This window comes from Chroicocephalus ridibundus, chromosome 1 (assembly GCF_963924245.1).
Source record: "Chroicocephalus ridibundus chromosome 1, bChrRid1.1, whole genome shotgun sequence".
Lineage (NCBI taxonomy): Eukaryota > Metazoa > Chordata > Aves > Charadriiformes > Laridae > Chroicocephalus > Chroicocephalus ridibundus.
Genome location: NC_086284.1, coordinates 3,414,500 through 3,441,699, shown reverse-complemented (window position 1 = coordinate 3,441,699; position 27,200 = coordinate 3,414,500). Strand labels below are relative to the sequence as shown.

Here is a 27,200-nt window from a genome sequence, read left to right as displayed (position 1 = left end):
TGGGGAGAAGGAAAGGGGAAGTCTGATTCTCCATTTTCCTCTGTTTTCTTATATGTAACATGGTGATGTTTGGATTTCATACAATTTCGTATGTCACTCATGCTCTTGGCAAATGACTGCACAAAGATAATGGCAGCAGGAGAAACAGAGCTCTCTTTCTCTGGACTCTTAGTGAAAGGCTGGATTGCTACATTTGAGCCAAGACATGAATGAAAGTCTGCTATCCAAGTCTCATTTTTACTGAAGAAGTAGATAGCAATTTTGTGTAGTGAGGGAACAGAAAAAAACCAAAACCAACCACCCTCTTGGACACCTGCCTTTCAGATACACATTTGCTATTCAGAGAACAGAGAACTGAGTGCTGCCGATGCCAAGCAAACACTTTCATGTCTTCTCCGAATATGTTTTAAGGCCAGTTTTCCTGCATGGGTATCCATAATGGTTGTTGTCTATAATTTTGTAGCTGCTGCAAACGGTAATTTGGTCCAAAACTTACAGCTTCCAGCTGGTTTTGGATAAATGAAAGTTAAACACTTGGTGTAGATGCCACTCAAAAGATGGTTTTCCCTTTGCAGAGAGATTTCAGATATGCAGTAATCTTTCTGTTGTGGTGTTGGGTTAATCTCTCCGTTTTGCCCATGTTGCTTATGGCGTGCAGCTAACGACAGAATGAACAACATTTGGTGTCAATGTTCCTTACACATGTGACCAATGCCTTTAGAAACACGGAGTTAATATCTGAGCATTTAAATACTTTCCAGAGCCAATAAAAGACTTTTTTTTTTTTTTTGTACTTGTTCATTTTTAGATACTGACCGAGCTTTAGTGCTGCTGGAAGAATATTGTAAAAAACTAAAGAAGCCAGAAGAGCAACAACTGAAAAAAGCCATCAGAAAGGTGATGGGAATCTTTAAGAGCAGCTTGTTTGAGGCACTTCTAGGTAGGTACTAAAATTTAATACTGGATGTATGCGTTTGAAGGCCAGAGCAAGGTCAGACCTGGTAACTTTCTTATTGGTCACTATTTAATTTGTGTTTACAATGCAACAGTTGAGATGATCCTTCTAGGTTCTCTATGGGGAAACTCGTTGTCCTGATATTTCAAAGGTATTTGCTTATTTGTAGTGAAGGAAAGAGTAACAAAAAGCTCATGCAAGATAAGGCATTGAATGGTTTATTCCTAAACCTTGTTGCTTTCCTTTTTTTAATGGAAATTACTGAACCAGAGTAAGATATAACTGGTTTTGCAAAGTTGAAGATGAAGCCATCTCCACGCAGGTAAATGGCCAAAGTTTCATTGATTTCACTGACACAAAGTAGCATCTAAAATCTTTGTGTCTTTTGCATTATGTTTTTGTGAAAAGCGTCAGCCAAAGAAACTCATAAATTAGTCAAGAAAAGTGCTGAAGGACACAGTGAAGCTTTGGCAGAACATTCCCATCCATGTGATACGGCAGTGTTCAAATAGACGTGCTGGCGTATTACTCAGTCTTTCTTCCATGTATTTGAAAGACCCTTTTTCACCTCGTAAATGATGGTATCTGTCAACATCAAGCACTTGGTGTTTTGGAACTTTTTATAAAATAACGCCCATAAATTATTATATATAATGCTTTCAAGGTCATGAGTGTACCCGTGTGCTGTGGCATCCCAGTTGTCCCTTGTGCCGTGCAGTGCTTAGGGAAGTGGTGGCAGTAACCGTGCATCACCTTCGCTCTGCCTCCCTCGGCCCTCTTGCTCACATTGCATCTGGCCCCTTGGTGTTTTATTCCTTCACAAACATCTGTACATTTTGTGCAGAACTCGTCTGAAGGGCACGTTTCTTAACACGAATGATGTTTGTGGACGCACGCGTACCTTCAAGTAATGGTTGTTTGAAGCCAGAGTACCAATCGTGCGCATTGCGGAGCTACAATTAGTAGCAGTTAGGGAAAAATTTTGGTTATATATCATAAAAATAGAGGCACATCAATACTGCACTATCACTGTGAAGACGATGGAGGTCCGGGAAGAGTTTCAGTAATTTCTGTAGCATTTATGAAAAATGTATGTTACCAATCACTAACATTTCCTGCAAATGGAAGTAATTAATGTCAATGCTATTTTACTTGTAATTTCTCTCAGCTTCTTTAAAGTGATTAGCTTTATTTTTCAAAGCCTACGTAATTTTTAATTGCGGTGTATTCTTTTAAAAAGGAAATAGAGTCATAAATGAATGGTATTTACCAAATGGTTAGACATAGATGTGAACTAAAGAATGAAAAAAAGGTGGGGCGTTTCTGTGTTATTTTTATGGAGGTACCTATGGATATAGAAGTGTGTGCTGAAGAAATACACAAGTCACAGAAGTGACATTAGCTGTACATTTGCTTCTGCAGTACTTTGAAGTAATCCTTCAAAGTGTTCTAACAACATGTGGGCTTTGTGTGTGGCTACACTGCAATATTTGTTGATGTATTACATATGCCAGAAATGAAAAAGTGATTGTAGCTTCTTTAAGGTTGAATCCAAAGAATAAATGTAATCTTTTGATTGCCACAATAACACATTGGGGAGTGTGATGTTACGGAAGTTAGATAGCATTTTAAATTGTAGGCCGTGGATGTCTTTTCCTTGTTCTTAAATGCTTCTTTTTATAAAAGAGATTTGGGAATTGCAAGATGTGTTCAAAGTCTCTCAGTATTACATTTGGTTTGCTACTTGGTTGGTCTAGATTCTGGAATAATACAAAAGAGTGACCTCTCATTAGTATTTTAAGTGTGGTAGATGATGTTATTACACAATCAATAATGACGTTCTTGCATGATCAGTATTTCCAAAAAAACCCACTTCCATGCCATCTGTTTTAGCTCCCCGTCATGGTTTCTTCCATTCACCTATAAATCACACCACCACAAAAAGAAATACCTAAAGCAGAGCTTCTGGTCTCTTTTTAAGTTCTGTACTGGTAATGTTCCTTTGTCTTTTATATTTACAGAATGTTTAATGGTCTTGAAAGCGTCCATTTTTTAGTGCCTAATCTTAATTAGACTTGATTTTCAGAGTCCGAGTGTTCATCGCTTTCCAAAACTTGATGTCATTTACAGCTGTCAAACATTAGTTTTATCGAGAATTGATTGACCTTTTGACTATTTAGGCTGTAACTGCTAATGAAAAATGTGATTTTTGTACAGAATCATTAACCTGGATGCAGAAATGCACCTTCCTACCAGGCGTAAAGTTAACAGAATTTTACGTGCCAAATTCAGTTCTTGTAGGTCCCACAGCTTCAGTAGAATTTGATTCCTTTACAAATACATTCATCTGTTGTAACCATCCCTGTCCTTTAATGTATGTTCAATTCTTGTTAACTTCCAGAATGCTTTGAAAATATGTAGGATGGCTTAAATTGAGTATAACAAAAGCAGATAAAGAAAAATAATTATAACTGGAGGCACTTTTCAGATCTGGTGTTGTCTAGTTCCTTTTGTTCTCAAATTTATGCTTGTGTGATTTGATTCAACCGGCCGTCTTTGAACTTGGGCTCTCAATGCATGCGCGATTGTTTTTATCTTCAACGTGTTTCATAAATATTAACTGTTGACTTCTTGAACGGGGGAGTAATGTGAGAAAAATGAGGATTCAATATTTTTCATACGGATATTCTACACATGCAAGAAGTGACTGCAAATATGGAAGTAAAAGTTCTGTAAGTGATTTGCAGAGGGATTGTTGAACGATTGTCCTTTTGGATTTTAATTTGGGTTCAAAAGCCTCTCCTTCTCCCTTCGGGCTGTTCGTGTTGCTGGAGTCGTCGTGTTCAGTTACAGCTGAGTTAGTTGCCGAGAGGCACATTTTCAAAGCGACATGTGGAGCCGCTGTCTCTGGAGTCCCATTGACACTCCAGTGGCCCAAACACAATGCTTTGAAAACCCAGCCCAAAGAGGAGGGAGGAGGAGAAGCTCTTCAGAAGGAGCGTGCAAGGGAAAGAACTCATATTTAGATACCAACATTACTCTTACGTTAATTCTAACTTCACGAAAAGGATTGTACCAATCCTTCTGTGTGTGGTGAGGAATTATGGTACTGTTGTTATGAGCTTGTAAGGATTTTCGCATTTTGTAGGGTCACCCACAGCTAGATGATATTAAAATCACAGGGTCCTCTCAAATTGGAGCATTCGTTGTTCTGATGTGAACTTTTCATGTTTTTAAAACCCTGCAAGGAAAAGGAAATGAAACCTGCGGAAATCCATAGGCCTCATTTGTTGGGATTGTCTCCTAATGGAGCATCTTGGAGGCACTGTGCAGAGATAAAAAAGGAAAACCATAAAAGAGAGTAATAACAGTCATATACACATGTCAAAACTACTAAACACTTTTTTTTTTCAGTTCTGTTCTTTATGAAGCTTAATCAGTTTTTATAGCGCAATACATAGCTTAGTACAATTTATTTCTAAAAACCTCTACTGTACATTTGTCTAGCCTTCATTTCATTAAGAAAAGTGCATGATTTTACAGCTTAAAAGGCCGTTCTGCAGAATGAGAATGGATGAAAGAGGTTTACGTCAGGGTTGGGTTTGTTGGGTTTTTTTTGTAGATACATCTCTATAAAACATAATTTTCTTTCTAGCAGGAATTAAAGGGCCACAAATAGCTGTAATCATCTTATGCAGTATTAGGTAAAAACTAATCCCAATAGTTTTTTTGAAAATTCGGATAAACCCATCTGTAGTGGATGACGTATTTCCTGAGGACTTTGAAACCATGTCTTATGTTTTTTTCTTACGCTTGTGTAACTTTGCCTCGATTTTAAAATGGCATGTTTTCAACTAAAACCTGCATCACCACCTTCTTCTTTTTTTTTTTTTTTTAGTGGTATTGTAACATTTCGCAGAATAATGTGGATATTTTAAAACTGCCTGTCTTAAAAATTGCTGTAGTAAACATTACTATAAGGATTACAGAATTTACTGGTCATCTGTGACACAGCCTGTATTTAGAGACTTAGGATATAATTTTGTGTTCTTAGTAAGAGGGTTTTTTTAGGCTCTATACCTCATTCAGCTCTATTTTAAATAAGCCCTGTTAAAAGAATCCATTTTAAAAGAACGATAATGACTTTTAAACCAAGTCAAAAAGGAAATCGAGTTATTCTTCTGCGATCACATACTATTTTTCTATTAAAAGTTTGTAGAAATTAAGTGGCAGTGTAACTCAATGGTGTTATGTTAGTACCCAGACTTCCAGCAGTCTAGTCATACCTTGCAATCCTCAGTGTTACTGGGGGGTGCTATAGGGCAGATAGGGTATATAAGGAGGACATAAAATATACCCATTTAAGAGAGCCAAAGCAAGTCCCCCCTTTGCTTGAATTATTTTAGGATGTACGTATCTATTAAAAAATAGACTAGCCAAAACGCAAACATTTTGTAGAGTAAGCGTGAAGCAAGTCAAGAACTTGATTTCCTTTGGCTTTGTCTTAGTTGGATTGACTTTGGTGTCTACAAAGCGGTGAGGTGGGACTGAAACTCCCCTTGCACTTAGGGCAATGGTTAAATTTCAGGATAGTTTAGATATGGAAGAAGCTGGAGAGGAACCTGCCATAGGAATAATGATGGGATGTTGAAACATGCCACTGTCGCAAAACGAAAACGCTAAGAATGAAAGATCAGAACGATTTTGATAGATGTAGCCATCCATGCATGTCAGCTAAGAATAATGATAAAAAGTCCACCTATTTGTAGGCTTTAATGCTGAGAAGAATAATTATGCTGTTGACTATATAGAGAGGAGAATGTAGAGGCAATTAATGGAAAGGCAAGGAATTTGTTTAGGCATGTTGTGTTTAAGAAGAAACCCTTTAAATAGTAACAGAAGGAAACTGGAGACTAGAGGGAAGGAGGTGGGTCGGGCCTGGGGGAAGATGTGTGAACGGCAGGATGAACGGTGAGAAAAGCAGGAGACCTGCAACACAGTCCTGGGCTGGGGATGGAGCCTGCTCCAAAGTAGGTGTTGAAGAACGATTATAGATGTCAGAGGAAAAGTCAGGATTATGCAACACCTCAAAAATCCAGTGCTAGTCACGCATGGTAGCGCTGGCCGTCAGTGGTAAAAAGCTTATGGTATTTGCACAAAAGGCATCAAAATGATCTATAAAATACCACAGGTTGTTGTTGTCTGCCTCTATGATCTGTCTTTAAGAAGTACTTTCAGCCTGTTCTCCACAACCACCGAGACGCCTTTTGTACTCCTTCCTTTGAGTGAACATGAGAATTGACATTCTCGGGACCACGCAAAACAGGGCGATGACAATTTTCACACGGCTCCTGATAAAGCTGCTAGAGTTGAGGGTATCAAAATGCGGGATGTGCTTGGCAATCAGCTTTCTAAGGCGGTGGTGGCCCTCGCTAATGTTTCTCAATCCACAGGAGGGACCATGTTTCAGCACTTGGTGCTCTTAATGTATCAGGGACCAAAAGGATGTTAAATGAATTGCTGTACTGGGAAACTTTTCAATAGGAAAGCACAACCAGGTGTCATCTATTCATACTGGCCAAGCTCACTCTCGGTAGATGTTTTTAGCCTGCTTATGTGTTTGGCGCGCTTAGCTGCTTACAGCGCTCCTGAATGTAGGGTGACCGATCTCCTATGTCATTGTTCTCTAGGCTTAATCCCAGTGAGCTGGTTTCTGCTCATGTCAGGCTATTCCACCTCCTGTAGCGACGCTGAATTCCTCAGGAGTTAATCCCGTGCCGCCAAGCCTGCGGCCGGCCCAGGGACATCAGGCAATCCTCCTGCTGAGGGCCTGAGTCCAGCATTCACAAAGTCAATAGGAAAAAATCCCGTTGACTTCTCCTGCCTTGGGTCATGCGTTGCAGTGATTCTTCCGGAGATTTATATTCAGACCTTCCTGGACTGAGAAATAAAAATTCTTCTATAGCCGTATCAAAAAATATTGAAACCCTCCCTGACTGTTACAAATGTCGAGAAGCAGAAGAAATGTGCAGAAACCCTTCAGTGCTCTGTCACATTTGAGAAGCGCTCAAATGACATCTCTGACAATGGGGAAGCCTGTTATTACTCTGCACAGAGTCCTACTTTCCCAAACTGGCATCTTTCTTTGTTGCGGCATAAATTACAGCAGAACTGAAATTTAAATTCAAGGGCAGCTTTTGTTTTGCCTGAAGACAGCTGCAGCTGCTTTTATTCTTGAAGTCCAATTCTCTTAGTAAGCAAATTTGAGCTTTCTCTCAAAATAGCTAAAGGTAGCAGTGCGAGATCTTTGGGATGGTTTGAAGCTGTTTGATCTTTTTCTTTTTTTTCGACGAGCTGGGGGCGGAACCGTGGCCAGCTGGAGGAGCTAACCCTCTCAGTTCTCCAGCGAAAGTCTGGTTGCACAGAGTGAACCATTTGTTCCCCAAAAGTGGCAGATCTAATGGGGCTGGTTTCCTGTGGATTTTGGCCCACGGCTGTTTTGACTCCCATGGCAGTGCAATTTCCCCTGCAGTAACTTCATTTCTCTCCAGCTCTTCTAACTCTCCCCACCCCATGGTACCTGCAGATCCTTTGGAGGAGCTGAGGCTTCTTCACCTCTGTTGAGTTGCGTTGACATTGGGCAGAGGGTTCAAAGTTAGTTGGTGAGAGCTGGCAGACAGATGCACGTGCAGGAGGAGGATAGACAGACATCACATTACCAGAGGGAAATCAGGCTGAAGACACCCAGAGAGCGGAGTTTCATTGAGGCCTGAAATGTTCCCCAGTCTTTCTTAGTTGTGTCTGTGACGGAGAGGGGAGGTGATTCTGCCCCTCTACACCACTCTGGTGAGACCCCACCTGGAGTACTGCGTCCAGCTCTGGAGTCCTCAGCACAAGAAGGACATGGACCTGTTGGAACGGGTCCAGAGGAGGCCACGAAGATGATCAAAGGGCTGGAGCCCCTCTGCTGTGAGGACAGGCTGAGAGAGTTGGGGTTGTTCAGCCTGGAGAAGAGAAGGCTCCGAGGAGACCTTATAGCGGCCTTCCAGTCCCTAAAGAGGGCCTACAGGAAAGATGGGGAGGGACTCTGGATCAGGGAGTGGAGTGATAGGACGAGGTGTAACGGTTTCAAACTGAAGGAGGGTAGATTTAGATTGGATATCAGGAAGAAATTCTTTCCTGTGAGGGTGGTGAGGCACTGGAACAGGTTGCCCAGAGAAGCTGTGGCTGCCCCATCCCTGGAGGGGTTCAAGGCCAGGTTGGACGGGGCTTGGAGCAACCTGGGCTGGTGGGAGGTGTCCCTGCCCAGGGCAGGGGGTTGGAACTAGATGATCTTTAAGGTCCCTTCCAACCTGAACCATTCTGTGATTCTATGATTCTATTTCTGCATTTCTGAAAATCTCAGAATTGCTTTTGCCTTTGGGAGTTACGGGGTGTTGCAGTGATGCCGGACTGGTTAGAGGTGAGGAGCAGATAGAGCCAGGGCACGGTGCTCCCTATTGTTGCTGGCCAACCTGGAGATGTGAGCAGACCTCCTACAACAACTTTGTAATATTAAAGTAATTTGGTTATTTTCCACCTTGGGAGAAGGTGTCTGTGCGAAGATGTGGGAATCTTGTGTGGATACCCTAAGTCGTTTTTTGTTTGAAAGAATTTAATTGTCAATAGCTTGTGAGTTACCAGAAAAAATCTGAAGCCCAAAGCAAAGCTCTGATACCTCTCACATTTTTGGGAATTTTGATTGGAATCTCAGCCTTGCTGTTGACCTTTTCCTTAACGAGTTGCACAAAAACGCTGGATATGAATGCTGATGGACTCTGAAAAATTCAGAATCCCAGCCCAGGTCTGTGTTTGGATTCTCAGCCTATCTGTGTACAAGAAGAAACCGATTACAGCCCTGGTATAACCTGGGTAATACATAATCACTTGTAATCCTAATGCAACCCTCTGCTCATGTTTTGCTGCCTTTTAACCAATGAATGATATAGCGTTTACATCTCAGACAAGGAATTCAGCAGCGTTGTGGGCTTTTCTCATTCAAAATGCAAAGTGCATAGGAAATAAACCATTTTTAAGATGAGTTTTTAATATGAGCAATGTGGTAATTTGTTGAGCTTGTTAGTTTTCAATATCCAACAAAGAATAAAAGCCCTCTTTTGTTCCTGTAGTGGTTTTTTTTTTTTTTTTAAAGAGTGTCTTGGCCATATGGATTCCATGTATAATTAGAATTAATAAAATGCAGTTGCAGCAGCTGTTGCTGTGTGGCTGCTGTCCCAGTGTGAAGCTTTTCTTTCTCTTTGCATTAAATAGGGATAGCCCTTTATTATTGGTTTGTGATGAGAAATAGAGACAATTTATTAAGAGATGCATTTAGATAATCTGGTTTTATTTTGAATAATGCATTTGCCTTTTTCAAGCTGAGGGAATATAAAAGGACAATGAGATAGATGATTTTTTTTTTGGTGTTAAATAAAGAAAGACTGGGTTTATATCTGGCTAATGTAGTTTGTATATCTAATAAAATGGAAGAAAATAATCTGGAGCAGGCTGTTCCATCAGTAATCCCAATGCGTATTTTTGCCTCTGAAATAGCAGAGCTGTTCTCCCTCTCTGATGTTTTGGTCTGCGGAGTCATTTTAGGCCAGATTGTGATGTGATTTTTGTTTAGGGAATATAACCTTTTGAGCAGCTGCGTGGTAATTTTAAAATCACGGAAACGTTTTAGCCTTGAGGAGTGTTATTCCTTACAGTTTTCAAAGCTGCTATAAATGAGCCAAATCTGTTGCCTGGTACCACCCCTGTGGCTCTTCTGGAATTCCAGGACTATCTTTCTTAACCCTGTGCTTCCAGTGTTATGGGTGTCAGTGAAAAACACTGATTTAAGGAATTTAAGTGGGATTGAGCACTGAATAGTAAAATGCATGAAAGTAAACTAGTTAATCCTGCATATACATATATGTGTATATATTTATGTATATACATACACACATATTTATAATACTTACATAAATGAATATATATATATAGTGTAACAGGTAACCGTGGATATCATATTTATCTCAAACTTTTAACTGTAGTTTGCTCAGGTATGATTCTGTACTTTGGAGCTCTGCTGGGTATTAAAATGTGTCTTGACAAGAAATACTGCAGATGGTGCTCTTCATTCCCATCGTGTGTTTATTCTGTTTATTCTGTCCTGTGGTCCGTCTTCTGTGCCTGTGTTTGGGCTCTCTCACCCTGATCCGCCACTGCGATAATTGCGAGCTCTTTTCAAAGCAGACTGAATTTATGTCTTTCACTTGTTCTTTCCTGTCTCTATTTTGTCCTCATAGTTGTGTGGGTTTGAATTTCTGCTGATTTAGTTGATTGAGGCACTATTGCATAAAATCCCAGGCCTTAGAAATAGAAAATAGCTATTACGATAATTATCATTATGTTATGTTACACAAAAATGATGTGGTATTTCACAACACTGTGAAAAGAAGAGAATTAGGTCTGTGGTCAGAGGCAGGGCAGCGCTATAACTAAGGTAGCTGCTGCGAACTGAGTTCAGTTCCTGTACACACACAGACAGTGTGACACTTCTTATTTATTTGACTGCAAACAACTATTTTCCTTAAAAAATCCTGCTTCTTTCGGTGTGTAGAAGGGGCAAGACTTAGCTGATGTGTGAGTGTTCAATGCACTGCTTTCCCATCGTTATTTACTGTGTAATGAGGTGATTGTATTCCGTGCTACGGAGGCGGTATTGGAGCCCTGAGAAACAGAGGTAAAAATATCTGATTATTTTAGAGGCCTGATTGGAGGCACTTCTGACCTGATTTATCACCACATACACCATTTTTAACATCTGGTCACAGCTCCAGCTGCAACAGGGAGTATCACTGTTCCAGCAAGATTGTCCCAGCATCTCATTTTGGGCACTTATAAAACATAAGGATCATCTGATGGGTGATCATTTTGGAAAAATGCGGCGTACGTGACTTCCCGACCATCTTTGTAGGAGTCAGAGGTAGGATCTAATTCCTGGGGTGGCGTTTAGTGTTCTTACGCTAAAGAACCTTCAAGAAATCTTTTTAAGGCGCTCAGCCTTTCAGCTCCTGAGGCAAATGGTGCAGAGGTTGCTCAGCCAGCTTCCCCGGAGCAGACCCCTTCGGTGTACTGAATAGCCTCAGAGCAGGGAGAAAAATGGTATGTGACCATATACTGAAATTGTGACACTTTCTAACTTTGGCACTTACCTTTACAGCATCATCAGTGTTTGGAAGTTAATTCCATATGATGATTTCCTAGCTTTGAAGGTTAGTAAAAAGAGCTTCTCATCTCAAATTCCATTGTGTGATGATATTGATAACACACAGGTTTTAAAGCCAGGTCAAAACTGTTGGACACTTCACACCAGCCTTCACTGCCTGAGGTAATGGGGATACTGACACTACAAAGGTAATGTTTCCTTTCTCCTAGATCTGATTTTTGTCCCAGTGATTAGTTTGTTTTGATGAATCAGGTGCTTTTCTTCTGCAAAATAAGTGTTTTGAAGGCACCCCATCCCTGGAGGGGTTCAAGGCCAGGTTGGACGGGGCTGGGAGCAGCCTGGGCTGGTGGGAGGTGTCCCTGCCCAGGGCAGGGGGTGGGACTAGATGATCTTTAAGGTCCCTTCCAACCTAAACCGTTCTATGATTTTATGATTCATACTTCTTGGAGGTGCTGGGACTGGGATCACCGTCATTTTCGATATGCTGCTGATAACGGAAATGTCAGAGCGGATGGTGTCGGAGTGGCTTTGCTTGGAGAACTCGTTTCCCGATCCTGGCTCTGCCGCTGCCTTGCTGCGTGCCCTGGGCCGGTCCTCTGCCTCCACCGCAGACAGGTGGGGATGTGGCTCAAAATTGTGGTTATATATATGTGTATTTACATACAAATCACATATATTCACAATATTGTGTATATATATACATGCATATATATACACACACAGGCATACCTGAGATAATTGCATATTATTACATATATATAGTCATAGATAGGAATGCTCATTTTCAGCAGGGAATTTGTTAGGAGATTCGCTGTCATCCCAGAACCCAAATACCTGCAGGTAGCAAGAGGAATTGTCATGGGGGAGTATCTTTCAAAACAGATAGTAGTTAGATAGCAGGAGAAATTCTGAGGAATTACCTTCTGAGGATTTACCAGTGAGGTTTGGTGTGGTAGACTGTACTTCTCATGTTCGCTTAGTTGTGTTTTCTTTATAAGCAATTCATTTATGTTTTAAGTTTTCTAAATACCATTTGGAAGGAAACAAATACACTTGGAAAGAAGTAACTTTGATCTCTTCGAAGTTTGTCCCTTTCTCTAAATAAAGTTTAGAGTGACATCTTGTGGTAACATCGATTTCAAATGTACTTATCTGTCATTATTTTATTTTGTCCACAGTAAGCGTAGTGTTTTCTGTTTCAAAATGTTATGGATTGCTTAGCAGAAGGGTATAATGACTTCTAAGTATCACTAGGGCTTTTGTGAGATTGGAGAAAACATTGCTATGTGGTGTAAGGGTCCTACCCTTTTTCTCCATGAAGTTTATCCCACAAATACCTGTGAGTTCCCAGTGTTTTGAAACTCCAGTTCAGGATGTTTTAATGCTCTTCCAGCCATTGCCTATCTTTTGGAATTGCTCAAAAAGTTCCAACTAGTCCGTGATGCCAAAGCAAGCAGGAGCACGACATCTCTCAGCGACATTTGTTTGGGCTAATTCATTAGCTGTCCAAATATTCGCTTAGTTTTAGGTAAAGATAAATATGTCCAGGAAGCCGGCATGGAGGATTTGTTAATGGAGAAACGAGTAAGCCCTTTTAAGATCCGTATTGCAGTAGTGTGTATGCTCTCTACCTATGGATCAGCCTCCAAGGTCTGAGGTGAGGTGAGGTGAAGTGAATGCACCACACCAAACCTCATCCAGGTGCCTACCACGTGCTCAGACTACGGTTTAGTGCAGGATGTCTAAAAGAAATACAAATCTCTTCAATGCAAGGGCGGGATGTGGAATGGGTTTGTGCTCAGAGGCTTAAAGGAATTGGGAAAACATCTAAGATTTGCTTTCTCTTTTGGGAAGCCCTCTGCAGAAACGTAGGAGTCCTGGCCCTAGAGAGAGTTATTGTCAGGTCAAGCAACGTACTGCTTGGTATGGTCTTTCAAATCAGCCATTCAAAGGTCTGTTCCTGTTCCTCACCACTGAAGAGGAGAAAGATGCTAATATTCTGCTAGGTCAAGTTTTAACTATATAAAATGATGATTAATGTTACCATAGTGCCCGTCTGTCAGGTTGAATACCTGGCTCCGAAATTAATTGTTCAGTAAAAGACACTTGACCTTTCTAAGAAATAAATTATTTTTAGGGGAACGGACTCATTAACGTATGCCAAATGGAAAGTCCCTCTACGGCTGCTCCATGGTGCATCACTCATAACGTGTGGTCCCAGCTCTGCCGTCCTGCGTTGTGAATATGGGAGACCTGATTCAGGGAAGCATTCTGTGTTTGTGTAATTCGTTTTTTTGCGGTGAGAGTGCCAGTGCTGGGCAAATGATTCATGGGATGTGCCAGCAGTGCTGAGGATTTTTAGCTTTGTGGTAAAGCACACAAAAACCCAAGAAGCCCAACTGGATGATCCTAAAAGGGCCATCTGGTGACCTCATTTCTTAATTTGATGGAAAATAAAGATGTGATGTTTTCAGTGAAGATGAATGTTTGGCTTGAATTGTTTCTGGTTAATAACAATGTACAAGTTAAGCTGTTAATATATTCCTAATACTGAAACTGGAAGCGCTGATGTAGATTTGGTGTAAAACTAAGCAAATAATTTGGATAGCCTAGGTTAAATTTGTCAAATATACTTTAGGAAAAGCCTTAAAAATTTTATTTGAAATACACAAAGTGTGTATGAGTGACATATTTACAGGGATAATGCTGGAGATTTCCTTGGCTAAATGCCTCCACCCATTCCAACAGATACTATTGAAATAGTAAAGAAATTTGTAGGTGCAGTTTGGTACCAAACTAATGCCAATCTTGATTAAATGCCCTCTCTTTTTGTCACAACAAGAAACGACTGGTGATGTTTCGTGGTAAAGGAAGGCTGTCTGCTCGTTCTATTTGGTTCCTGCAGCGCAGACAGCAACATCCCTGTTGCAGTTTTTGAACGGCTGCTTGGTGAATTTTGTCCTGTTACGAATCTGAATCTTCTCTAATAGTTTTCTTCTGCCCAAGCCAGAACGTACTCTTCATGCTGAGACAGCTAGATGTCAAGTAGATGATGCACCATGAGAAGGTTTCCCTGTAGTGCAGGACGTGAGGCTGGGATGACAGTGTGCAAACCACAGTTTCCCCCAAAGCTGTGATTTCCAGGCGGTGAATTCTCTGTGCTGGCAGGAGACGTACCCTGCCGCGGACCACCCATTGGTGCCACCACCAAGAGAAATGGGGCAGAAACCCTGAGCCAGCCGATGAGCGTTGCTCTCGAGTACGGTGCTCCGAACTGGGTGGGATGTGTTGAAAATAAGTTCTCATCAGTTAGACAGTGTTTGGGTGGGAAGAATAGGTATTTGAGGGCTTAATTACTGAATCCTCTGAACTCCAACCAGCTGTTCATATCCTCTTTTGGCAGTATAAAGCCAAAATCTAACTGTGCTGTGATCACTTAAGTCCCCTGGCTCATTTAGCCAGAATAAAAGCAAAATTCTACTAATTCTGGCCCTTATTTTGTGCTAGTGTTCCCTTCTCTGCAGCTCGGAGGTGACAGGCTGCCTGCAAGATCCTCCAATATTATTAATAGCCACAGCAAATTTAAATTTAAAATGGAGGTGGCTGAAGGAGAACAAAGTCACCCACGGAGTTTGAGGGCTGTTGCTTTAAGTAATTGCTTTCTACCCATGTAAATCCCTCTGAGGCTTCTTTTGGATTAAGTATTCCTTACTTCTTCTCTAAAACTCTCGTTTAATATTCATGTGTGTTGTGAAACAGCTGCTGCATCCTGCTCAAGAGCGGAAAGGGAGAACGCATTTCAGTAGCAAACAAAGTGATACTTAAATATATCCCTTGCCTACTTCAAAGCAGCAGTATGGCAGTTAAGTAATATTTATCAAATGCACTAGAATCACTGGATGAGAGGCACGACGGTTGTGCAAAGCACTAGTTGTTTATTTGGAGCCCTTTTACCTGGCCAATTTGACTATTTGCGAAAGGCGCTTGAGAGCGATCACACAAAACTCACTATAATGCTGACTTGATTTCTCTTCCCATCTTTGAATGGGAACACAATCAGGGCAGACTTCCCAAAGGTATAATAATTGCAGAAAGGTGGGTGCTCCGCTTAACCTGAGAAAAACACTCTTCCCTTAATTAGTTGCACGCCTGGCATTTTGCAATAGATCGGAATATACAAGGTTTGTATTAACACAATGCAATATAGAGAGACCTTGTTAGATTTTATTACATTTTCTGCTTGGTAATTTATTGTGATTAAAAAGCCTAATTCTTTTTCTTATCTTGTAATTATAGCAAGGTGTTTATGAACAGGAGCTCCAGCTGCTTTTCTGTATAGAGTCTCATTAGGTGAGGAATTAGAGAGCCCTTTTAGACTGTTAATCTTTGCTCATAACACAAGGTGTATAAAGCGTTCAAAAATGGAGGTGTTATTTGAGGTCAAGATTGTACTTCGTGAGTTGATACCTGAGTTTGCAACAAGAACAACCAATCTGAGAGGTTTAGATGGTCTTCGGAGTAGCGCCTCTTTATTTTGAAGACCACACCTTCACAGCCCTCCCCTGGAATAGGGAGATAGCTAATAGTCCCCATTGCATCAGAAAGAAGGTGTCTGTGTGTACAGTGCTCCCTAACCCCGTGTCTGGCTACAGTTCAGTGTCTCCGTTTGCCATCCCAGTACGTGTGTTTGGTGAGAACGAGACATCTAATGTCCATGTCTAAACAACACAGAAGCCCCCCGAGGAGTCCCGTCCTTGTGGGATGGTGCCCAGCCGTCCATGGCACTGCTGGGACTTTGTTTACAGATTGCAAAGCCCACCTGATCTGAACAAAGGCTTTAGTGACTGACCCAAGACCTCGTAGGACACTTGTGAGTGAACACAGAGCTTAAGTGAGGAATCCAAAGCTTACATCACACCATGAGGTCGTCCGGATTTACGCTGTCAGGCTCGAGTTATAATGGAAAGCATTGTCTGGTTTCATTCTCTTGGAGAGAATTTAGACCCAGTCAAGGCCCTATTCTTGTTCGGTTTTGTTATCTTTGCTGTAGAAGATGGGGTAGGATACCCACCTACAGCAAGAGTGGGTCAGAAAATGGCAAGCGGTAACTAGAAATTGGAACATATGAAAATAGAGGGGGACAATGAGCTTTTATTGGTGTACAAATTATCAATAAACATGTAGCTCTGTATTTTTGCATTGTTTGTGATAATTGTTATTTTTACAAATTTATTCATTCCTGGAAATTATCCGTTCTACAGTTTGGACACATGGATGTCCCTGTGGATGGAGCTGCCAGCTATGGGACTTTTTACTGCCAGCCTTGCTTTGGGTGGTACTTGCTCATAACACGAAACCTGAGTGGTTATGATTGAATAAACCAGCTTCATGGACTCTAATGCAACAAGGATCCGTGGAAATACAAAATTAAACCCAGATATTTTATTAATATTCTACCCAACTTGCTATTACCCCAGCCACCTGCGAGTGAGGGTCCGCTGATTTTGTTTCGTTCCCGGTCTTCTGTGAGCTGAGCTAGGAGCAGAGGTCAGCCTAGATGACTGTAACCTACAGTCGTGCATTATCCACGGGCCAAAAGAAGCTGCAGGGTGAGATTCAGTCCACATAATTTGCACCTTAATTGGTTTGGCCTCGGAATGGAGGTTATACGTCTAAATATACGGGTATAACTCTCTGTAGGCAGTGGCAAGAGGTGGTGCCTTTGAAAGCAGGAAATCCTTTTTACCTGAGCTGAGACGACCTCGTTAGATTGGCTGAATTGCATACTAAGAATTCAGGCGAAGCAAAACAAAGCAGCAAATATACAAGAACAGTGAAAACAACTATTACTTTAAAACATGCTTTAAAAAAAAATCTTTTTCTGGGTGGAGCTGGCATTGTTCCTGAAATCATTATTTTTCTGAGGAGGTACTCCCGGAGGAGAAGAAATCGTCTTCAGTTGGGAGGTTATATCTACTTGTGCAGTGGATTTTTTTTTTGCACAAATTTAAATATTCTTTAATTAAAGAGTCTGAGCTGGAGACAGACGAAGCACCAAGCCAAGAAAACCTGTCCTGTGCATGGCACAAAAATTGCATGGGAGTGAGAAAGACAAGATCTCGCAAAAGCTTTGTCGGTGATTCCTGGGGATTAAGGGAGGTGTCTTGGTGACAACATAAGAATCCCAGTTGATACTTCACGCAAGTTAAAATATACGCATCTTTCATTGGCTACTTGTCTGGGACTATAACAACTGTTAAAGTAACCTAAAACCAGGACTGTAAATATTGGATAAGAACATCCAGTACTTTAATGAGATAAAGTCACTGCCAGGCTCTGGGGAAGGGAAGGGACAAGCCCTATTTGTTTAGCTTTGCTAAGTGTTTTGTTTATCAGGTAAGACTTTTTGGCTTAGGACTTAACTGCCAAGCACCAGTTTCCCGTTGGAGTGCCTTTCTGTTATCTCTCATGTCCCTCATGACCTTTTCTTTCAAGATAATTCTATCCTTGTAAAATTTCAGTTGGAGGAGAAAATCAATAGAACCAGTTAGTAAATTTAAAAAAGAGATTCTGAATTAAATATCTTCTTCACTTCACTACATGTTCACCTTTGGCCTCTGCAATTGAGGTTGAAGCATGGGATCTGTGCCTTTTTGAGGGAATTGTCTCTTCTTTGACATATTGTCCCTCTGTACAAGAGGGACATTGAGGTGCTGGAGCGTGTCCAGAGCAGAGCTACCAGGCTGGTGAGGGGTCTGGAGAGCAGGTCATCTGAGGAGAGGCTGAGGGAGCTGGGCACGTTTAGCTTGGAGAAGAGGAGGCTGAGGGGAGACCTCATTGCCCTCTACAACTCCCTGAAAGGAGGGTGGAGAGAGGTGGCTTTTGGCCTCTTCTCCCAGGTGAATAATGACAGGACCAGAGGAAATGGTCTGAAGTTGCGTCAGGGGAGGTTTAGATCAGATATTAGGAAGAATTACTTGACTGCAAGAGTGGTCAGGCTGCCCAGGGAGGGGGTTGAGTCACCATCCCTAGAAGTGTTTAAGAAACGTCTAGATGTGGCACTTCAGGGCATGCTCTGAAGGGCAGAGATTGTAGGTTGGTTTTTTGTTGTTTTTTTTTTTTTTTTATTTGTGTGTGTGTGTGGTTGGAGTTGATGATCTCAAAGGTCCTTTCCAACCATGAAGATTCTATTATTCTATCATTCCATGATATTGCTCCTCAGCCCCAGGATGTCAATAGTCTCCTGAAGTACCAGAGTGCCGTGGGGTTCCCTTCAGCATTTGCCTACAGAATTTGGGCTTTCCTGGTGTAGCATTAGGATATATTGTGAAGGTCCCTGTAATAAGGCCGTGCAGTGGGAGAACTGCTGGGTTTCTCCCTTTGCGCCCTGTTTTCTTGCAGTTTGGCTTTACTTTCACTAAGGAGAAGTCCATGAACTCCAGCGGCCTTTTGCTGAACGCCGGATTTGAGTTTGTGCTTGTACTTTTGTATATTGATTTTCAGGTGGTGAGGAGACGGATCTGTGGAGAAATAGGGCTGGGGCTGTGAGGCACGGTACAGTAACAGTGCTGTAATGATGAGGTATGTTATGCCCGGTATCTTTTGCATTTAAAGAGGGTGTTGGCATTAAATCAAGGTAACCCTAAGGTACGGGAGGACATCTGGGTAAACAAAAAGGCCACTCCTGAACTTTTGCTAAGCAATGTGCATGGCAAGTAAAGGATTAGAGATGAAGACACAGGAACACTGGGACATGTGTAGTCCATTCTAAATGGAATAAACACATTTTCAAAGTGAAATAAAAATTTGTATAGACTTGTAAGTAACTAGCAATAAGAGTTGTGTCGTATGTGTTTGAAATAACCTGTGCTGGCAAAGTGCTCTCATCCAGCACCGCTTTTAAGGATAAATACAAGAACTGCAAGATTTTGCAGTCAGAATTCATATTCTGCAAGCTTTGCACTCAAATAAATTTGATGTGAAAGTTTCTGGAAGAATCATCCTTTGAAACAGGACTTTGTCGTCGTGGAAAGCAAACACATGCTAAGTCCTGCCAAAGGATAGGAGATATGGATGTTCCTGCACAAAAATCTTCTCTTCACAATTCTCAATGTGTTTTTTAGTATTGTCATTCATTCAGATTGTCAACTTCCTCCAGCTTCTTCAGTGCCAGTCCTTATCATCGGTTTGAAAAACAGTAGTATGAAAACAGTCATGATGAAGAGGAACATGTTATAGCTTGAGGCAGTTGCTCTGCCAGACCTCTTCTTTTTGCTGCAAAAGAGCCTCAGGGAATATTGCAATTCCTCTTCATTGCCCTCCCTGAAAATCACTGGACATAAGAGACATGGTAGTCGCCTGTCTCATGGCCATTGCTCATCGCATATTGCTGTATACTAGAACTGATTCACAAACTGCAATGTTTTTTTCCAAACCAAAGGCTACTTGCCAAGTGTTGGTCAAAGAACATGGTTTTGGAGAGGCCTTCACTAAACAACAGATTTACAACAATTCTTGGCTAAAACACAGCATTTTGCTTTGAAGTACAATTTCCATACTGTGGTGAAAAGACTTCAAGAATTTGCCGTATATAGGTTATAGCCTTAAAGTCTCTCAATGGCACTGTGAGTAAATTCGAAACCTTTGGTGGGTGACTGCACAGCTGAGGGTGACGGGGAATCTCTGCTCCTTCTGAGCCGGATAATGTTCTCGTAAAACTGCACGAAGTAAAGTGGTGCAGATCTCATGTGCAAGCAATATACACAAGTGCTAGGACCAAGCAGATGGCTCACAAATGCAGAAGAAGCTGCGCTCAGCAAATTCTCAGTAGTTCGCTTCAAGAATGGTTACGTGACAAAGTCAGTGCAAGGCAAGCAGGAGTGTGGATTTCCAGCAAATTAACTGACTGCCCATGTGCACACTCTCACCATCTAATAAACCACTCTCTGACAACATACTGACAGCTGAATCTATTTGGAAATGTCTTTATTAGCAAATTAACCTGGGAACAGGCATTTTTCCACACAGGGGGACTCAATCATCTGTACTATAAAATTGCTTGCTTGGTTTCTTACAAGTTTTTTGGCCCATCAGACCAACATTCTCCAAAACAATTTACAGCCCAGGGATCATCCCCATAAATTGGTGTATGTAGCTGCTTGGTTCTGGAGATGAAGAGAGTTTTAAAGAATGAATCCAAGCTTAGTGCTAGAAGATGGTCCCAGGCATGCGTCATTTCCATGGCGCAGCTTGTGTCTTGAGGGTACTGGGAGAGATCTCACAAGCATTGTCAGAATATAACTTCAAGTGTATCATCTTTTGTCTACCCTAAACAATAAGCCTGACAGCAGTCACCCAAAACCTTGTTCCTGTGGCTAAATTTGATTTCAGTGGATCCAAGTAGATCCATTGGCTTGTTGGCCTCTATGGACTAATATCATGTTGTCTGTGAAGAACCCTGGTTAACTGCTAGCCAAGGCATACAAAATAAGGCTCATATATTCTTAACAACTACATGAAAACTGAAATATTTGGAAAGATGATATTCGTCTTTGAAAAGGCATGATGACTCATAGTCTAAGTAGAGCAAAGCCTTGACGCGGCCCAGAAAGCCAACTGCATCCTGGGATGCATCAAAAGTAGCGTGGCCAGTAGGGTGGGGAAGGGGATTCTGCCCCTCTACTCTGCTCTGGTGAGACCCCACCTGGAGTACTGCGTCCAGCTCTGGGGCCCCCAACATAAGAAGGACGTGGACCTGTTGGAGTGGGTCCAGAGGAGGGCCGTGAAGGTGACCAGAAGGCTGGAGTACCTCTGCTGTGAGGACAGGCTGAGAGAGTTGGGGTTGTTCAGCCTGGAGAAGAGAAGGCTCCGGGGAGACCTTATAGTGGCCTTTCAGTGCCTAAAGGGGACTTATAAGAAAGATGGGGACAGACTTTCTACTAGTGCCTGTTGCGACAGGACAAGGGGTAATGGCTTTAGACTAAAAGAGGGTACGTTTAGACTAGATATAAGGAAGAAATTTTTTACGCTGAAGAGTGGTGAAACACTGGCCCAGGTTGCCCAGAGAGGTGGTAGATGCCACATCCCTGGAAACATTCCAGGTCAGGTTGGAGGGAGCTCTGAGCAACCTGGTCTAGTTGGAGATGTCCCTGCTCATGGCAGGGGGGTTGGACCAGGTGACCTTTAAGGGTCCCTTCCCACCCAAACCATTCTGTGGTTCTGTGATGTGAATATTGGCTGTATTGACCATTAGAAATCTCTCTGGGTCGCTCCGGTTTCATTCCCTGAGCTTGAGAAACCTCTCCTTCACTGTCAGTCCAGTGGGTGAGTAATTTTGGCAGCCGCTGCTCTTTTCTGATCAAGATGGAACCTCATCTTGACGGAATCTCCTTCAACACCACCTTTCCAATATTGTGAAAATCATTTGACCTAACAATTAAATCTCTCCTGACTGCATTATCTCCAGTATATTGATCGAAGAAACATCAATTATTTCTGTTAAACACAAATAATTTCAATAGGGATTTGCTACATACCATACAAAAGTTCAGCATTTAAATATGCAGCATTTTACGGACAATTTTAGTGTTCTATAACATTTTGATGATCTTTCCTCTGCTTATTTGCTGTGTTGAGATCAAACACAAAAACTGGCTTTTTCGCAGCATCTGCAGCACTGGAGAACTTGAATTATTTTAAGGAAGTAAAATCTTCCTGTCCCAGACGGCAGTAAAAGTCCACTTTGTCACAGCAATATCACAATGATGAATGTTCAAGGGCAAAGCTTTGATTAATGACAGCTGCAGTTTGGATTTCACTGATGGTGATTTGGTACCTCCTTCCAGACAGCTGCACACTTACTGCAAGTATCTAACTAGACATATTTATTATGCCAGTTTGGTTAAATAGTCGTATAAATTAAGCATATGGATACTTGTGTAATTTGCATATGCAGCATGTGACTGTATTATGTGAATTAGGCTTCTAAGGGAAGAATGTCCATAATTCAGCTGAGATATTCCTGTTTTGTTAAATTAAGGAGATCCCCGATTAGGTTCCATGGAAGGGAAATTCCAGTCTGCAAAGGGTCCTGGGGGTGAAGGGATGCAGTTTTCTCCTATTTAAGAGCACAGAATACCATTAATACACTTAAAGTTGTCCAGTATTTTCATGGGCCCTTCCAAAATGCTGAGTTTAGCAAAAAACCAGCCAGTTTTGGGTGAGCATGGTTAGCCATAAAGCAAGTATACTGCCTTTAAATAAGCTTTTTGCTATTAAATGTCCTCTTTTTTATAAATGTGAAGGACTAGTCAGCATTTGTGCTGCTGAAGTTGTTGTGCAGGTTTGCAATTGTAAATATTGAATAAGATAGTGTGGCAGCTGGGTAGGAGTAAAGCTGCAAAGAGGCTTCTAGACGACTGGTTTCACCTGTAACCGTTACTGTAATGTAATTAAGCTGGTCATTGTGCAGTGGTTGTTGGGAACTTGTCTTTTGCATATGAGCAAAGCTGTAGAGAAACCATAACCCAAACCCTGGTTATTTTATTGTACAACTCTTATAACAACTGTAAGTTGCATGACATGATAAGTTCGTCTTTCTCCACTTTAGGCCAAGGCATCTCCAGCAAAATACAAGCTCCCATCTTCATTTCTATTACTCTCTTCTACCCATCCCTCGAAACATTAGCATTTTCAAGCTGTCTAGATGTAAAATCTGTGCTGTTTTATACATATGACAACAAGTAATACAGTAAGGTTGGTTATATACCTCGGCAGATACCAAACAGGCTTCAGGTCTTTGTTGTGCTCCATCCCCTGACCTTCCCGCTGCCTGAGCAAGGTCTCCAGCCCTGCTTGGCCTGACCGCGCTTGCCCCAGGTGCCTCCACCGCCACGTACTGGTACCTGCAGCGTAAATTCCGATTTACCTAGAGGAAACAGGGCGAGAGTCTGACCCCACAAAAGGAACACCCTCCCTTACATTTCTTCTGATCGTATTCAGCCGTGTTGCAACACTGAGAGATCCACGGAGCAATTTATGGCTTCAGAATTAATTTCTCATGTGCGTTATTGTGGAAAAGAAAGGTGCAAAGTGCACGTGGCTCAAACACTGATTTTTTGTTTAGGGACTGCAGTCGTGGGGATGGTAAAATCCTACCAGGTGGTGCTAGTGTCTTACATGCCGCTGCAGCGAACAAGAAGTTTGTGAGCTAGACAAAATGCCCGGCTTCCCCGTCAGCAGCAGATTCAGATAAATCAGTGCCATTTCTCCCTTTTTCCTTCGTGCACTATTAAGTGCATTCTCTTCACAAGCTAATAACTCAAAGTGTGTGGTAGCGTCTAAAACGTAAGTCTGTTAAGAAATATTTTCTTTCCTTTCTGTTTATTGTTCTTTCTGTGGGTACAATACACAGCGCTCCTTAGGACAAGTGGTTATTGCAGGTTTTTTGGGGGTTAGTCCTGAGGGGAAGATTTATAGCATATCAGTTTCTTTTTTTCTTGCTTGACAAGGTGTATGGGAACAGCGAGTACGACTTGTCACCAGGTGGCACCATTAACCTAAGTTATATTTCAGCTAGGTGAGTGCAATGAAGTTTCTGTTCAAAAGGAATTTAGTAGAAAGATTGCTCTTTTCACCTTTCTTCAGAGCCTAAGTAAACACACGGCGCCGAGAATAGGCCAAATTCTTCTTCCTCTATTCACTGGCGCAGTTCGAATTATTTCGTGCATTTGCAGTGTTAGAATCTGGTGAAGAATATTCCACGCTTTGTGTATGGTAAGTGAAATGCGTGCCTATATTTCTCCATAAAACACCTTGCCGCTTCTGTATTTTGCGATATACTGCCCATCTGCTGAGTCAAAAGGCTCCATTTTCCCCAGTGAGATCCCAGAACGGGACCAGGGAATTCTCGAAGGGAAATGTTTGTGTCTAAATAATGTTTGAACAGCTTTAGACTATCTTCTGTGAACCCAAACGACAAGAAATCAGTTTTCCTTACTTACTCGTGAGTAGCACCATGCACATGGCAGAGCAGATGATGAGTCCTGTCGCCAGCGGTGGTGGTGGTGACCTCCCTCTGTGTCAGGACTGCTGCAGCCTGTATCTGCTCGTGCTGCTTCTTGGCACTCCCAGGGTGGTGTAGCTGTCCTCGGAACCAAAGAACGAAAACTCTTCCCAAAGCAGACATTTAAATAGCTTGAGTCAAGAAGTCAGAGTTTCTTTTGATGGCGTTGGATACCTTTCTAAATGGCTTTCATTGAATTTTATCAGCCTGAGCCTAAGGTGGTAAACGTTGTGATTTTATTTCTAAATAACGCTATTAACCTAATGATAGGAGACCAGGGTGACTCTTGGGAAAGAGCAAATTCTTGTTCTTCTTTTGATCCAGTATTAAAGGAACACAAACCATCAGTTAGTTCTTTCTGAATACGCTGGAATGTTAGAAGTGAGTAGGGTTTTAGCTAGAAACCTTTGGGATTCTTAAAAGCATGGTCATCGGATGCAGCTTGTAGTTCCTCCTTAGCTCATAAAAGTAGAATCATAGAGTCATAGAATGTGTTGGGTTGGAAGGGACCTTTAGAGGTCATCTAGTCCAACCCCCCTGCAGTGAGCAGGGACATCTTTAGATCAGGTTGCTCAGAGCCTCATCCAGCCTGGCCTTGAACGTCTCCAGGGATGGGGCCTCCGCCCCCTCTCTGGGCAACCTGGGCCAGTGTCTCACCACCCTCAGTGTAAAGAACTTCCTAATGTCTAATCTAAACCTGCCCTGCTCTAGTTTAAACCATTGCCCCTCATCCTATCGCTACATGCCCTTGCAAACAGCCCCTCCCCAGCTTTCCTGTAGGCCCCCCTCAGGTACTGGAAGGCCACTATATGGTCTCCGTTATAAAGAATAAGTAAGCAAGTAAGTATAAGTAAGCAGGAAAACAGAGATTTATACTTAAAAATATTCTTTCATTATATTTTTATTATAGTGAAACCATGAAATGGATGTTGCTCACGTGAAATGTGAGTGTAAGGTCAGCTTAAAGCAATAGGTTGGTTATGCTAGAACTATGCTCTGGTCTCAGTGATTTCTGCGGCATTACTGGCTAGGATTGTATTGTACTAAATTGCAAGTCAGGCCGTAATTTAAGTCATACATATTTTATGTGTTTTCTTGCCTTTGCCTGCTTCTCTGGTCAGCTGTGAAAGTCAATGATTATGCAGTCTTTGTGTTGGCGTCCAGTCCTTGTGTGTGTGGTTGAACAGCAGCAGCGGAGTCTCCATCTTTGGAGATATTAAGAAACTGGACGTGGCTCTGAGGAACTTGGTCTAGTTAACCCTGCCTGAGCAGGGAGCTTCGAGTAGGTGGTCACCAGAGGCGCCTTCCAACCTCAACCACTCCCTGATTCTGTGTCTATCAGAAGAAAGGTCTTGGCAAACAGAACTTCTGAATTTCTCTCATGAAGCCTGCAAAATGCCCCGTGTGGAAACTGCAGAATTGCTCTCAGGTAGACTCCTTGCTCATAAAGATAAGGGTAATATTCAGAGTGTTCGGAAAGAACGAGTCTCCCGAGATTTGCTTTACCATGCAGTTTTTAACTGATGTTTGCCCATTACAACACAATAGATAATGTAAACGCCCATTTATCTTCATCCCCTACCAAAGCAGATGATGGGCATGGTTACATAGCAAATAGAAAGTAGAAAGCTTCAGCGATACAATACCTTAAAGAAAGAAGTGTCATTAAGCATCTTGCAAAATATTGTCCGTTATAAAAGATTCTGTATGTACATACAAACCTTTCCAAGTCTCAGTGTGCTGACTCTGGACATTTTAAATAGCAGCAACAATAGTGTTACTAAAAGGATGGTCTAAGGAAAAAAGTGAGGCAGGGTTTGGAGAGAGAACAAGATCAAGCAAGTGGGTTTTTTTGGACTGAGGAGGAGATTGCCTGGAAGGGTGCCTCTTTATTCTGATTGTATTAATTTACGTAAAAAAGGGAATCAGAAACAGGGATGTTATCAAATGCATGTGTGGTCAAAAAAACCCCAAATGTTATATTTTTCACTGTTTTAAGGATCCAAATGGTGTATTGGGTAACAGAAATATTGCTCCTGAGCCGTGAATTTGTACTTGTCTCTATTTTTCCAGTTTCTCTCACTTATAAATGGAGACGTGGACATGGTGCCAAAAAGGAAATGAAGCTGTTGTGTAGATAAAACTCTTTAGGTTGCTGCCTCCAGTAGAATCCTCAGCACCATAAAACCTAAATTCCATAATAACATAAATCCTAAATTCCTTGGCATGGTAAAACACTCATAATACTTTAACACATTTCTTTTAACTATTTTCCTTTTTTTTTTTTTTAAATATTTTATTTTTATATTTCCTCTTTATTTACGTCTCTGTATTTTTTTTTTCATATCTCTCTGTGTGTTTTTTTTGGTTTAATTTGGTTTGTCCTTTTTTTTTTTTTTTTTCTTTTTCATTTCCTGTGGTCAGTAGCAGGTCATTGATTTTTTCCAAGGGCATTGTCTGGGTTTCCAGCAAGTACCGCAAGAACCCGAATGTCTTCTTGGGCGGGATGCTGCAGGCAGCTGCCTGTTCTTATAACCGATTCCCATCCTGACAGCTTTAAATTATTGCTGTTTGCTTGCCTGCAAGCCTTCACTGAAACTGAAATTCTTGCACAAACCCTGATATGTTAAGAAAACTGTGGGCAACGCATACGAAGAAAGCGATTTATCCATCACTGGCAGTCTAGCAGTGCATGACAATCCTTCAACGCCTGGTCAGCGGTGAACTGTGGCAATGGCCGTTTCATTGGGTGTAATTTCAGGTCAAAGTGTCTCCATGACTTGCAGACCTCCTATATGCTTTCCACAAGTACACCTGCACACGCATAGACAACCCATGAATAGTTTATATCTCTTCTTCTGATTGGGGTTTGTATATTGGTTATTATTTATATGTCCCTCGTCTAAAATGTAGCAGAACTGACAGGT

General features: G+C 41.7%; 1 protein-coding gene across 10 annotated transcripts in view; it reads left to right on the top strand.

The window, feature by feature from the left end:
• Nucleotides 1-27,200, top strand: part of DLG2 (discs large MAGUK scaffold protein 2) — a 1,060,606-nt gene that overhangs the window by 19,378 nt on the left and 1,014,028 nt on the right. For all 10 annotated transcript variants that reach the window (XM_063325909.1, XM_063325871.1, XM_063325941.1 and 7 more), the window contains exon 3: nt 809-940. In XM_063325909.1, coding sequence (XP_063181979.1) covers nt 809-940 — 132 coding nt within the window. The remainder of the gene's footprint in view (nt 1-808; nt 941-27,200) is intronic.